The 10,728-nt window shown below is 37.5% G+C and overlaps 1 protein-coding gene across 1 annotated transcript in view; it reads left to right on the top strand.

Moving 5' to 3' along the window:
- Positions 1-994: 994 nt before the first annotated feature.
- Positions 995-10,728, top strand: part of nfat5b (nuclear factor of activated T cells 5b) — a 28,514-nt gene continuing 18,780 nt past the window's right edge. Inside the window, exon 1 of the mRNA XM_029497627.1 lies at positions 995-1,226. Coding sequence (XP_029353487.1) covers positions 1,154-1,226 — 73 coding nt within the window. The 5' untranslated portion in view covers positions 995-1,153. The remainder of the gene's footprint in view (positions 1,227-10,728) is intronic.

Below are 10,728 nucleotides of genomic sequence, written 5' to 3'. Positions count from 1 at the left end.
ACAGTAACAACCAGCAACATGTCTGTTTCATTTATCATTATATTTCTTAGTATTCACTAATTAAATATACATTTCTCAGATCAGATGAATGCCAGATGTTTACTATCACCAGTTTCTTGATTCAGTAATATTATAATATAATATATAATAAATTTTAGTCCACAGATGTAGTCAGAATACACTGTAACATCACTAAAATCATGGAATGTGAAGCGTAAACATAAATACATATTTGATATCTGTTGACAAATAGCCTTTACTACATTTTACCATTTCAGTCTGTTTTCCTATAATTCCCCTAGTACCTCATCTTGCTGATATAATTTGAGGTGATGTGGTTTTGACCTATCTGCTACTGAGGCAACTCCTGCTTCTACCTCCCTCACTCAGTTTATACAGTGCAGGTATTGTGTGTAAGTTTATGATCTGAAAATACACGATCTGTAACAGAGTAACAGTGAAAACAGTGTAAAGGATGAAAACAAATGCCAGCAGCAGAGTAGAATGGATGTATTGGCTTTACCAACGCAAGGGGGAAGTTTCTCAACCAGTCGATTTTCAAAATCAAGGACTTTGAACCGTTATTTTAAGAATTTTTTTTTTTTAAATGTCTGTATCTTCATCTGTTTTTCCAAAACCACCTTATCTCTGCCTGAATATAAAGACAGAGCCAAATTTTGGAGAATCATATTCCTTATAGAGATACATTTTATTTTCGCATTTATTAATAATGGCAGTTTTTTTTTTTTTTTTTTGCTTTGCAGAGTTTTTTTCTTTATGTCATGAATTGAGTAATCAGGAAGGTTTGCTCATGATCATGAAGGATGCCGACGTAAGTGTTACGTATTGCGTCATCTGGGTGGGCGTGGCATCACGTTGATCGCCTCGCTGACAACAAACACGCGCTGTAGGAGGAGCGAGGTGGAGGCGGAGCGAGGTGGAGGTGTGGGGACAAGCAGCCCAGTGACAGCCGACATAGTTAGGGACTTGTTGAAACGGTAGGGTCCAGTCAGAGACCGCGGCGGCCTGAGCACCAGCTTTATTAAGTTTACTTTTAAAGTAACAGTTGTTAAAGAAAGACATCGGTCGGAGGTTATCTCGTCACGCTGTCTGACCGAAGAGGTGTCCGGTTTCCTCAGGCTGAGAGTTTGGGATGCCCTCTGACTTTATCTCCCTTTTCAGCGGGGACCTCGACCTGACTTCTCCCAGACCCCTGTACTCCAAAGGTAAAGGCAGCAACTTTATCTTTTTATTTTAAGCTTTTAAGTTAGTTTGTCACTTTTCTGGTTGTGTGTGTGTGTGTGTGTGTGTGTGTGGTGGAGGAGGGGAGGGTGTTCAGCCCCCTCGCTGTCATTCATCTATAAACCAGCGCTGTGTCACATGCTGCCCAGTAAAAGACTTTTAATAGGATTTTTCTGCATAAGTGTCCTTCAACTTTTACTCCCCTGGAGCAAGTTGTCAGTCGTTTTCTGTTTTTTCCCTACATTTCTTTCTTTTTCTTTTTTTGGGGGGGGGGGGGGGTGGGGGCTCTGCCGCCGTCCTCCCGGGTTGTTCCAGTTTATCGGAGCGGGCCATCAGAAAAACAGTGCTGTGTATTTTTTGTGTTATTTGGGTTCATCATCAGCCCCCCTCCCTCCATACTACACAGACACAAACACACAAACATGCCCCACCGAGTGTGGCGCTGGTGTTCCCGAAAACATGTGTCATGGTGGGTGTGGGGGCCTCGGGCAACGCTCAAGTAGAGTATCTCAACTCAACTGAACTCACGAGAAAAGAAAGAAAAAGCACAAATTGTGCTTATTTGCATAAAAGGTGAATAAGGTGGAAGTGTTTAGCAATGAAATTATTCCCACTCACATGGAAAGCATGCTCATCTGCGTCATACAAGCAGTTGGAAAAGTGGAAAAAATGTCTCCAGATCTGCTTTTGTTTTGTTTGACAATAACAGAGTAGAGGGATTGTTGCTTGACTTCATAACAGTCTAACTTGGTTGTCAGTACAATTACCAGTGAAGTCAGTGACTATATTTTCATGCTCGTACTGTATTTATGCACTATATAGCATGCATATAGGTATGATTACGATAGTGGTTAATGTGGTTACTAAGGACTGGTGAACAAGACATTTTAATATATCAGAAAAGATATACAATACTGAATTTATTACATTTTCTATATTCATTCAACATTCCTGCAAACTGTCTGTGGCATCATTAGGTGATACATTCATAGATTAGACATTCCTCAGACGTTTTGGTCCATATTGACATAGTAAGATCATATGGTTGCTGTAGATATGTCGGCTGGACATTCACCACATGGCATAGGGGCTCTATTATGAGAAGTGTACCTATCTTCTGATGGGTACACGTCTCATAAAGTGGTGGACATGGTCAGCAACACTTTTGGTACTAAAGCTCAAAGTGTGTCACAAAAATATTCCTCACACCAGTAAACATCTACCACCAGCCTGAACCATTGATACGAGTTATGATTAATCTTTTCCTCCATTTCTGATGCTACTGTCCAAATGTTGGAGCAGAAATTGAGAAAGATGAAACAAGGAAACTAATTTACTATTGTTTCATTGTTTAATATTTCTTTTTTTAGTTTCCTGGTCTTATCTGACAGGAGTGGCACCTGTTGAGGGCCTTCCCTCAGCTTGGCCATTCTCCTCTGACTTCTAGCATCAAAAAGACATTTTCTTCCAGAGAACTCCACAATAGATATTTTCTCTTTTTCCAATCATTCTCTGAAAACCTTATAGATAGTTGTGTGTGAAAATCAGCAATCTCTGAAAGTCTTGGACCAGCAGCGGAGGGGAGTAGGGGGGCTTCAAAGTCACTGAAATAAAACTTCTTCCTCGTTCTGATCCTCAGTTTGGATGTGAATCATTTTTGCCTACGTGCTCAAATGAAGTGAGTTGCTTTCATGTGATTGGCTACTTCGACATTTGCACGAACAAGCAGTTGTAGAAGTGTACCTAACAAAGTGGCTGGTGATTTTTGGCCAGGTAATTTTCAAAGGAGGAAGGACTTGTGTAGTGACTGTTATTTTGAGTCAAGAAATACATCAGCACTGAATAAAAAGCCAAGAGCCCTCATTTTGGTGCAACATTTCTACAATAGCAACACTTAAGATGAATATTTAATACTCATAGAGTTTCTCAAAATCTGCAAACCTCTCTTTAGGGGAAAAATCATATCAAATTATATTACAAGGGTCATTGTGAGATTTTTAACCCACAATATTAAAAACTAGTAGACATGAAATCACTCAAAACTATTAAACTGTAATGAGGCCCTAATAAATGTTGATTATTTAACTCATCTTATTGTTTATTGATGCATTCAGATCCACTGTGGAAATCTTTTTATAGACTTTCATCATTCACTTTCATTGCTTGTGCAGGGCCTGAAATTCCTTTGAGATCTAAACCAATTAACTCTTTAGCCGATCGTGTTTGCTTACTTATCACACTATTGTGTACTTTTTTCAGTATAGAAGACTGCTATGTGTGAGAGGTGAAGTTAGTTTTGCAACTTGCTGACAAGGCCATATCGTGATGAGGATCACATATTTTAAACATACATGTAGTCCAGGGGAATACCAAGGAAAATCAACACGCTGTAACAATGGCACTCAAGATAGGAATACCGCCCATACTGCCTTTTTGTGGTCAGTAAAGGTCTGGCTTAATGGATGTCATAAAATGTCTTCCCACCAGTTTCACATCAAAAGTAAAGATTGTTATGGACCGACAGAAGTTCTACTAAACCTAGTCCTCAACATAGTTAAAAAAAAAAATATTTTATTGACCCATCAAAGGCTGGTCAACCATTAACTATCTGGCTCCTCTGTGTGTAAACCTGGGCTTAAATAGAGCTCTAATAATATTGACTGCTGTGTTAAGTAAACTCAGCGGCATGCGCTTAAAATACTTGATTGCCTTGAAAGCTTGTTCATATCTGATGATGAAAGAAAAAAAAACTGTGGAGGGAAAACATCTAAAAATAAAAGGTAAGTGCATTGCACCCTCATAAATATACTGTTCATTGCGGACAAATCAGGTGGTTGGATACTGAAACCAAGTCTGTATTTGAAAGACAAAGTAAAGGCATTTGTTATTACTGTTTTGTTAATGTCAGCTCAAGATCACTGTTAATGGTAAAGTGAGTGTTTTGCTGTCACCTGGAACATTTTGTCGTGTCTTCATCTGTCTGACACAAACCCCAACCTGGTCTGCATATTTCCCACATTCAGCTGACTGTAACTGATGTGCTTTTGACACGTTTCCAAGTGTCACAAAGGAAGCCTTGGTATTGTGCCTGACATAGTTTATTGATATAATTACTTTTTACTTACTATATTAAGTAAAAATGACTTTTTACTTAATATAGTACTTTAACCTACACCTATAATTTACTTTTTTAAAGAATTAGTTAAAAAAAAGAACGCGTACACTTACTTCTTGTCCATTCTTTGATGTTCACTGTGGGCCTTTATGCTCCACAGTAATCTACAAATCCTAAGTTGGCTTTGCCAAGTCTACAATTCCTCAGTGTTGTGTTTGTCTCACTGTGCATAGTTCAAACTCTCATCTCCTTGCTAGTTCTTCTGGAGGTACCGAACTTCGTCTGAGTAAGAGACACAACTTTTCAAATTTTTTTGGAGCTCAGAAGTGACTAAGGTTAAGTGTAGTATTGAACATGGTGTCATATGAATTTCGCCCACTATACATACAACTGCCTTTTTGACTTATTGATAGTACAACTAGTGAGAGAGTGGGCTGACAATACGGACAGAAGGAACAAGTTAGACAAAGAAAATTCAGTGCTGCTCTTTGAGTCTGAATGTACGCCACATAAAGCAGAGAAATAAGCAGACACCCAGCAAATGTTTGCTACGCTACAGAGAGGGATCTGCCCTTTCTGCCTCTCTTTTGTCTACCTTTGCATGGCTCACCTGCATTATCAATTTAAATGTCCAAACAGTATATTTCTGAACAAATGACCAAATTGATTGACAGCACTATCTTTTAAAAGCATGCTGTTGTGATGTATAACTATGGAATATTGATTTAAGATGATTGAATCACATACTTTTTAACTGTTTATGAACTAGTGACAGCACACATGAGGAATGTTTTTATTGTTTGCTTTTATTAATTGTTTAATAATGTTAAACATTAAAGCAATCATGATTTAGGAGTACTTTATTAATGACACAAATCTAAAGTAAGAATGTTCGTGCTATAGATTAATAGTGCTGTATAGTCACTGTTAAGATTAATTGCAGATTCAGCCATTCAATGTGTCCAATAAAACAAATTAACTAGTAATGCAAATTACTCACACCTTTAAAGGTGGTGTGAGTTCTCTTCCTTACTGTCTTTTAAAACTGTTTGATCAATTATTAACACTAAACAAACTTCAATAAACCCCCTAATGGGGGTCAGGTCAAAATATAACCTCCTCTGGTATTTACTGCACGCTTGTGACTTTGTTTTGGCCGCGGCAAATCAATGTATGAGCTGTTTAACCTGTTGAAGCCATGCTGAAGTGTTCTTTGTGTATTTGTCTGTGTATGCATGTCTTTCTGTTGAAACCATCATTGTTAGGATATCTTGGCCTCTCCTCATGTCTAAAGAATGTGTTTGCAGATAAGACTTGCCTTTGCAATAAGAATCAGAATTATATTTTGTTTAAAAAAATTGAAGATCTAGATAGATCTAGATCTAGATAATTCATTATATCAGTTAGTCTCCTCATATATATACTAGCACCACAAAGTGAAAAAATACAAAAAATATAAAAATATAAAAAAAATGTTAGTGTAGTATACCTGTAACCTTGACTGGTTGACTATGTTTTTTGTTGTTGTTGTTGTTTTGCATATTGTGATGCTCTAGTCTGCAGCAGTACTTTACACTGGTTTATTTCTGTAAATTAAGCCAAGTTGTCTAATGCTGTTGTCCAGTCATCTTACAGAAGTTTTTTCAGCCCGTCTGAACATCTAACATCTAGCCCTTGTGTTCCCGTCCAAGGCAAGATGATTCTGAACTCAGACATTAGATACAAAGAGTGGTGAATCTTGGCTGGCAGGAGTCTTTGCATTGGCAGATGCGGGGTAGCGGTTATGGTTTCACCAGCTCATAACTCCTGCTGTACACAGTGTTTTACACACCCTGGCGGGATACAACTTGGCTCAAAGTGAGAGATAAACAGTTCCTAAACTATGACCCATTGAATCTCAATGTCTCCGTTCTGCATTGAAATGATAATGAAAGTAGATCTATTTACAAAATAGTCAAACAACCAATAATACAAAGATTGTACTACAAATAAGCCATCTGTAAGATAGGGGCTAAGATGTTTATTTTACAGTATGGAGTTTCACACACAGCCTTTACTTCACAAACCAGAATACCAGCTTCATGTAATCTAATATACTAGCCTTACATACTCACAATATGTAGTCTCAATGTGAAGTATACTCTTATATTGCGTTTTTGTTGAAACTATGCCAGAGAGCTTTTGATTCAAGTCTTTGTTCTTTTGGGAGGCTGAATATTGTTGTTGCACATTGTTTGACTAAGGAATACTGGTATTCAAATTGAAACTAGTTGACCTCATACTCCTCTCACTCTTCAGCTATTTCTGTATCTTCTATATACTATCATATTATAAAAATATACTGCTTCTTTGTACTAGTGGATACCTATAATTAGTTCATCCATTATTCTGCCATATTGTTTTTTTTATCTAGCAGAACCAAGGAGTGCTCTTTGTTTTGCTGTTATGGGTCTATGATTAAGAATATGGCCAGGTTTTGGTGATGGAGTTTTGGGTAAATAAGTAAATACAGATGTGGACAGCTGACGTGTTTATACCTTAGGTGGCACATATTTTTTTGAGAAGTGAAACTTTCACAAGGTAAAGCGTCCTGTGATAATCCCTCATGTTTTCCCCTGGTTGCCATGGATTTTTTGAGACACAGTACACATGGTCTAGGTTAATAGTCCCCTTCATGGGTTGGATTTATGCTCATTGACCCTGTCGCATCACATGGTTTCCTTATAGACCCTCATATATAGTAGCCATGTTTTGTGACCTTCAAAAGTGCTGAATAGATAACAGGATGAAATAATTCAGACTACACTGTAATGGTTGCAGTATGTTTCTATCCTGGGTTTTAAAAAATTTTTCTGAGTCATCTGCTGCTCCCTTGGCAGACAGGTGGGGCTGGGGTAAAGAAAAGACTGATTGCAGGATTGATGTATGACACTGCTTGAGCGTAGGCGTAAGGAACAAGCTGATGGTTGAGTGTGTCTACCTATAAGGGAGCATGACAGGCACCTTGATCCTAACTGGAGGTTATTTATGTGAAACCTCTAAAACATTCAGGAGCTTCTTCTGTTTACATGCAGACTACATTAGAGATATTTGAACCTCTGTAAAGTTGTTCTGTGAGAGTTTAAATTAAGATCCAAGGTCATGCACATCCCTTACTGCCACAGTAGTAGCTTACTGTGACAGTACAAATACATACAAATATGCCAAAAAATGTTTTCATCTTCACACTCCAGCTGACTTTATTCACAAATTTTTATCCTGATATAGATCACGTTTTCGCATGTGAGACAAAGGATTAAGAATGCCATTTAGTAAAGGATGATTTGGCGGGGGGGTTACCCTAAGAATCAACGAGATCATGTGTCTATCTGCAAACAAGAGATGCTAAAATAATTTCCCTCAATAATCCTCAGTAAAAGTGTCTGCCCTAGGTCAAAACAATTCACTTTGGAGTTGTTCTGCTGTGCTGGATCTTGAGCTCCCTATTCCTTAGTCTGCTGGGATTTTGCTTAGTTAGATTTTACATCAAATCTTCTTAAGTGATTAATAGCTGAAAACATAGACTCCCTCTGAAGAAAAAAATGTTATTAATCCTTACAATGGCAGGTCTTAAAGACATAAAACTTAGGAAATCAGAGCAGAAGGACTGCATAGCACTCTAAAGGAGAGGGTTGTTGTTTTGCCAGGCCAGAGGAGTCCTTCTGATCCTTTTGCATTGGGGCAATGATTGTTATGAAACGGCCTATCAAATTCCAAAATGTTGGTATTAAGTTTCTAGTCTTACATTCCTGCATTCAACTTTTTATTGTGAATTTTTGAGTACCCTCAAGACTCAAACAAACCTTCCCAGAGTGCACTAAATGCTAACTAACTGCCAGATTCATTCCCACCTTTTTATCGATAAAGTCAATAGAGTCATAAACTTTCCAAAAGTAGACCTGTGTCTATATTTAAATCATGTTCACTATGATTTCGTATGGACCGTGTATGCAAAGTGTTTGAGTCTTAGACAGAAAAACTATTACTCATATGTGTACAAGAAATATACAGTGAGGCACTGCTCTGCTTAGCTTTCCATAATCAGCCAGGTAAGAAATATGGATAAGATAAATAATAGAAAATAATTAAATAAAGTTTTTACACATGGGCTTTGTACGTATTATACACACAAATTAATGACCATTACAGAATGTACTGGTTAAATTAGTTTTTTACCTTAAATGCCTTTTTAACTGACTTTACCTGTTCAATGTGCAAAAACCTGAATGAAACACAAAAAACTTGAAAATATTTCGGTGTAGCACAATATTCTGACTGATCACTTTCTCTTGATTATGAATTCATTTTCATCTCTAAATTTGTTTTGCAAATACCAGAAGATGTATTTTATAGTTATGTTTGCAGTGATGTATATGTCATGGCAATCAATCTTGTTTGCATAGCTTGTGTAAATTACTTATTCGGTTTTGCTGATATCTTCCCAGGCTCAGATATAATGCCGTTTGGATGGCAACTCTGTGATGCCATAACCTCACTGAGGGTGTGTGTGTGTTGTTGCCAAAGGTTTTTCCTGTTGCCTCAGTCCGGTTTTCCTGTGAACAGGACAGAAATGTTGGCACACCAAATATTTTGTTGAAATGTTGTATTATAGGCCTCTGTAAGTTGTGTGGTTAGTTGTCTCTTCTGATTCACAATAAAATGGGCAATCACAGTTGTTCCTCACTTCAGTGGAAGTGTTAAGCAGAAGTTTGGCACATTCCAGTATTTTTATGTGTGGAAGAATGACAGCTTTTGGTAAGTGCAGATTTGTGTGTTTGTGTTTTGTCCTTGGTAAATAGTTTAAATTCCACTGCTTTCTTAAGTCATAGTGTCATATTAAGCCTATTGTCTGTTTTATCTTCCTTGGTAACACTGTGGTTGATAGGTGTGTTGCAGAACTATTCTTCATAGCAATCATTCAACAACGGTGTCTCGGATGTTTACACACCTAAAAAACACTATAATACTGAGGATATTAAATACGATTAAGCATTTTCAACCCTGGCTCAGAGCTGGGTTGTTTGGCCCTGACAGGGCCCCAGTGGCCTTTTTTGTTAAGTCAGGATAATGGTAGGTGTTTGTTGAGATCAAGTCATGTAAACTGATGCCTGCAGCTTGCTGCTGGTCACTGAAAGAGCTACATGCCACAAACCCCGAGCCTGGTGTGACACAAATTACTTGGCCTGTTGTAAAGCCAACTGACTCAAAATTTTTCAGAAAAGTGTAGAAACATTATGTTACTTTTCAGTGTACACCATTTGAACCTTTAGATTAGTGGGATTGCAGGCTTGTTAATATTTCTAACAACTTCTCTTTGTCACTAGTACTCTTTATTTGGGATTAACCTAATCTGTAGCCATGATATCTTCACTGTAGCTGCTACTGTATAAACACATTTTTTTTAATGGTAACTCAAAAGGGAGCTCACACAAGCTCTAATAGACATGAAATTTTTAATTGAGCAGTTCTTTGTTAGCCTTTTATTTGCACTGATCCAGTTTGATTCACATTTCTTAAGGTAAGATCCTGCCAGAACACCCCATTGTGTTGGGCAATCAGACATTGCTCAAGGTAGAAATGCTGGTTTTCTTGTTAATCTGATATCATGCAAGAAAATTTAAGTCTACCAACTAAATCTTTGTTGGTATCATGATATACACTTGTGAGCACACTTCCAGCTCTTTTCTAACAAAAAAATCTTCCCTCCATCTTTGAATCATTTTTCTTTTTCTTTTTTTAAGTTAACAAGCAAATGGGTGGATACTGTAGCGCTGACTTAGAATCAAACATCTTCTCACTGTGGTGGGGCAACTCTTGTCTGTTTCTTCATCAGCTGAACAATTTGTCAAAAACAATGACAGCGTCATCACACTTCCTGAACGCAATGATCGCGTGCAATTATTATGGCTGCTGTTGTGCAGAAGACACTTGCCATTCATTTCAACATATTTGAATCATCATGTCTGATGAAACAGTTTGGTATACAGTCCTGGCACAACTCTGCAGTGACGAATGAAAGTTATGTGAGTTATGATCTTAGAGGTTTTTGATAATAAACATAAATGAACACGGGTAATTTCAGTATGTTTTTGATGGTATGCCTGGTTGTTTGTTCATATGAACTCTAATTTGTATGGGAAAATATGTTGATGTAATGATGCTGCATTAAAGGGATAGCTGTTGGTGGTTTTGGGTCATTCATGCAAAAATGTTTACATGACCATTAGTTCCATAAGAACCAGAAACAAAGATCAGGACAACATAAATGTAAGTTACATCATAATAATGTTGTAGGTTTATATTCTATGCGATATATGCCTCATACCGGATTT

Source organism: Echeneis naucrates, chromosome 3 (assembly GCF_900963305.1).
Source record: "Echeneis naucrates chromosome 3, fEcheNa1.1, whole genome shotgun sequence".
NCBI lineage: Eukaryota > Metazoa > Chordata > Actinopteri > Carangiformes > Echeneidae > Echeneis > Echeneis naucrates.
This window is presented reverse-complemented; position numbering and strand designations above follow the sequence as displayed.